This window comes from Adiantum capillus-veneris, chromosome 21, assembly GCF_014529385.1.
Source record: "Adiantum capillus-veneris isolate H3 chromosome 21, ASM1452938v2, whole genome shotgun sequence".
Taxonomy (NCBI): domain Eukaryota; kingdom Viridiplantae; phylum Streptophyta; class Polypodiopsida; order Polypodiales; family Pteridaceae; genus Adiantum; species Adiantum capillus-veneris.
The window spans coordinates 74,048,035-74,051,144 of NC_140951.1; the positions used below are offsets into that span (position 1 = coordinate 74,048,035).

General features: G+C 39.3%; 1 protein-coding gene across 1 annotated transcript; it reads right to left on the reverse strand.

Moving 5' to 3' along the window:
- Positions 1-703: 703 nt before the first annotated feature.
- Positions 704-2,803, reverse strand: LOC147431158 (uncharacterized). The gene is made up of 5 exons (XM_086493027.1): positions 2,171-2,803; positions 1,676-1,729; positions 1,358-1,616; positions 910-1,266; positions 704-831 (listed from the first exon to the last, which is right to left on the reverse strand). Exons 1-5 carry the CDS (start codon positions 2,801-2,803, stop codon positions 704-706), a joined length of 1,431 nt encoding a protein of 476 aa, XP_086349153.1.
- Between the last annotated feature and the right edge of the window lie 307 nt (positions 2,804-3,110).

The following is a 3,110-nucleotide window of genomic DNA, read 5'->3' on the forward strand; positions in this document are numbered from 1 at the left end:
AGTATTAGACATGGGGTTGCTGGAATGGATTGTCTATTTCTCTTGATGTTATTGCAAGACATTTAGGTAATGTGGACGGACTAGTATGTTGATCAGTCCTTGAGCTGCACTACATGTAGCGGTTGAATCCTAAAATTTGAAAGCTGAATGATGTTCTTGTAGAGAAAAGTAAGAACATAAGCTAAACATAATATAACATTAAGAAAAAAATTCCGAAACATAAGCTAAACAGAACATAACTTAAAGAAAGTCTCACAAATAATAGAGAAACATAACATAAAAATTATCATAGATATTAGAGAAAAAGGCTCTTGAGAAGTAATTTAATACAGAAGAGAAAACTGAATGAGAGTTGCTACCTTAGAACAAAGATTAAATTTCATTGCACGCTATATTTTTCTATGGTGTTTTAAATAATAGTATTTCTTGCAGTTTGGAGGACGTCCCTTCAAATTATTGTATCCTTTGGTGGACGTTGCATCTTGAGTAATTATCTCTTGTGCTTCCAGTGCAATAGCAGTGCTCCTATCGTGTGTATTGTGCAGTACATGAAACTCGAAGTTTTGACAAAATGGGGGAAAGGACGACACATCATGTTTCATCCGTTTTGGTGGATTTGTCATGTGTGCTCTTTTCCTAGCTTCAAAATCGGATGTCATGCCTATGTAAACACGGTTATTGATTTTGCACCTAATAGAGTAAACTATGTAGTTCTCTTCGTTTGTCGTTGTCTTTTGGCAGTTGGAGCAGCGTTGAAACGTGTTGCTTCCTCTTGTGAAGTTGTTATGTTGTTGGGGATCTCCTTGTTGGTTTCGTTGTCGATGTCCTGCACTGAAGTGATGTGCTCAATTAGTATGTAATCAGATAATAATCAGATAATTATATTCTATAAGGGGTGCATATGGTTACCATGTAGCGGTTCAAGCTTTAGAAATGGATCAATTGTCTCACCAAACCGGGCATCAAAAAGGTGTCTATTAAAATGCCATGTGAATTTCTCATCAGTTAAGATTGCTCTCTCGTTCCCTTTGAATTCGTTCCCAAACTCTTTGACCATGTTGGAAAGTGCCTGGCTTGCTGTATTCTTGTCGAGAACGACCAATTTGGCAAGGGAAATTCTGTAACCGTAGTGCAGCATCTCGATTGCATAGGTGGTGATTCCAGCAGTCTTTGTGTTCAGTATTTCTTGGGCTTCTGTGTCTAGCAGTAGTTTGTTTGACTCATCAAAGTCAATGCCCAACGATAGCAGTATCTCTTTTTGTAAGCCTGTAGAAAAAAAAGGATAGATGTTGTAGAAGCAACCAAATTTGTTAATGTTTAGTGTTTGCAATACAAGAATATGAAGAGCTCGAAGTACCTGTTGCCAACTTTAGCTCGTTATTTCTATATTCTTTGTTTCGATTGCTGCATTTATTGATGTATGAGTGGAGAAGCTGAGTCGTGCGGAACCCCTCAATGAATGCACTCGGGGCCTCGCCAGCCATATTTGCTAGTCGAATCTGATTTGAAGATGGGTATACAGAATAATTGTTTTTTGGTTTTGAGGTAGCTGCCATGTTGAAGAATTTATCAAATATTTGAATGATAGAGAAAGAGAAATATGATGGTTGAGTTTTCTACATATTGAATGGCATAAAATGTAGCTACAAAATAAATTAATTCAAGGAATGGTTACCTGATCGGTGTCCATGAGGAGATGCTGGAGGTTGTTACTTGCTATGAAGGAAATCTGCAGTCAAGAAAACTGTCGTCAAAGAATTGATTGTGTAGTCCATGCACCTTACGAGATGAAAGACCGAAAGAGCTAGAGGACTTGTTTGTGAAAATAAGCCAAGAAATGTCTAAAAATAAGTGAGGAAATGTCTAACCATTGGGGGAGTGTTCTACTGGCTGACCAGAACATCCTTGGGGTTGGGATGTTCAATATTTTGAGATGGCGTCTTTCTGTCACACGAGAGAACATGATGTATGCCAATCCTGGGGCAAAAGCTTGTTTTATAATGAGGATGGCTTTCTTTGATATCGTAGCTCCTTGAGATTTGTGTCCAGTGATTGTGTACGCGAGTGACAAAGGGAATGTGCTTTTGTGGAACCATTTGCAATTGATTGCTCTTGTAGCATGTTTAGTCCTTCGTGTTGTCATGGTGGTATTAGTGGAAAGTAACATTACTTCTATAGCAGCAATTTGACCGGTACAGTCGTATGAATAGGAAAGTGTATGACAAGTGGATTCATTCGCGGCACCCATAGCCAAGTTAATGTTTTCTGTAATCATACATCTAGCCCCAATCGCAGTATTGTCCATCTCATGGAATGCCTTGTCTTGGAGCCATTCTTGCAGTAATGGTTCGTCAAGAGCATTGGTCTTCAGTGGAATGGCAACAATATCAGATGCCGAGAAGGAATTTTGCAGAATCAAGTTGTTGTACTTATATACGTCCTCCCTATGAGTACATATCAGTGTAGTAGCATCATCAATTACTCGTAGGAGTTCAGTTTCATTAATTACACATTGTGAAAGCGTTTCTGCTATCTGTTGTTTTGTTGGTTGCTTGACACATATCGTATCCAAGAATTGGACATAAGCGGGGTCTGCAGCATGGCGAACTGAGAAGGTCATGTTGTGGGTAGTGGCTGCAGCGATGTAAGCTGAGTTTTGTATGTTGCAAACATGGCATAATGGCTCCTGGTGATGGCAGACTGGAGGAAGTTGCGCCAAATCCCCAAAAAGCAAGATGAGCTTCTGACTGAATGGGTCAAGAAGTGTTCCGTTGTTGATGTTAACTATCTGGCGAACGACCATATTGAAGATTGTACTCGTTAGCATTGATATCTTGTCTATGATAATGACATTGGCACCATGTATAGCGACAAATCTTTCATCTGTGGGATGAATTGCTTGTGGAAAATGATGTCTGGAACAAGGAATCCTAAATTGATAGTGGACTATAGTTGCAAGGCTACTATGACGAGCAGCCGCTGCTCCAATTGATGCAGTCAGGATAACGGTCTTATTATTTTTTATGAATCTTGAGGTGAAGAATTTTATGAGGAATGTTTTTCCACATCCTGGACCGCCTGTAATGACATGGAGGCCATTACTTAGGACT

Bases quoted from the DNA above. Each gene is read 5' to 3' on its own strand.
- LOC147431158 (XM_086493027.1), bottom strand. From the start codon at position 2,803: ATGGTCGTTCGCCAGATAGTTAACATCAACAACGGAACACTTCTTGAC. The intron at 1,267-1,357 runs GTACTTCGAGCT...TTTTTTCTACAG, and splicing joins CGAGCTAAAGTTGGCAACAG to GCTTACAAAAAGAGATACTG. The intron at 832-909 runs GTAACCATATGC...ACATCACTTCAG, and splicing joins AAAGCTTGAACCGCTACATG to TGCAGGACATCGACAACGAA.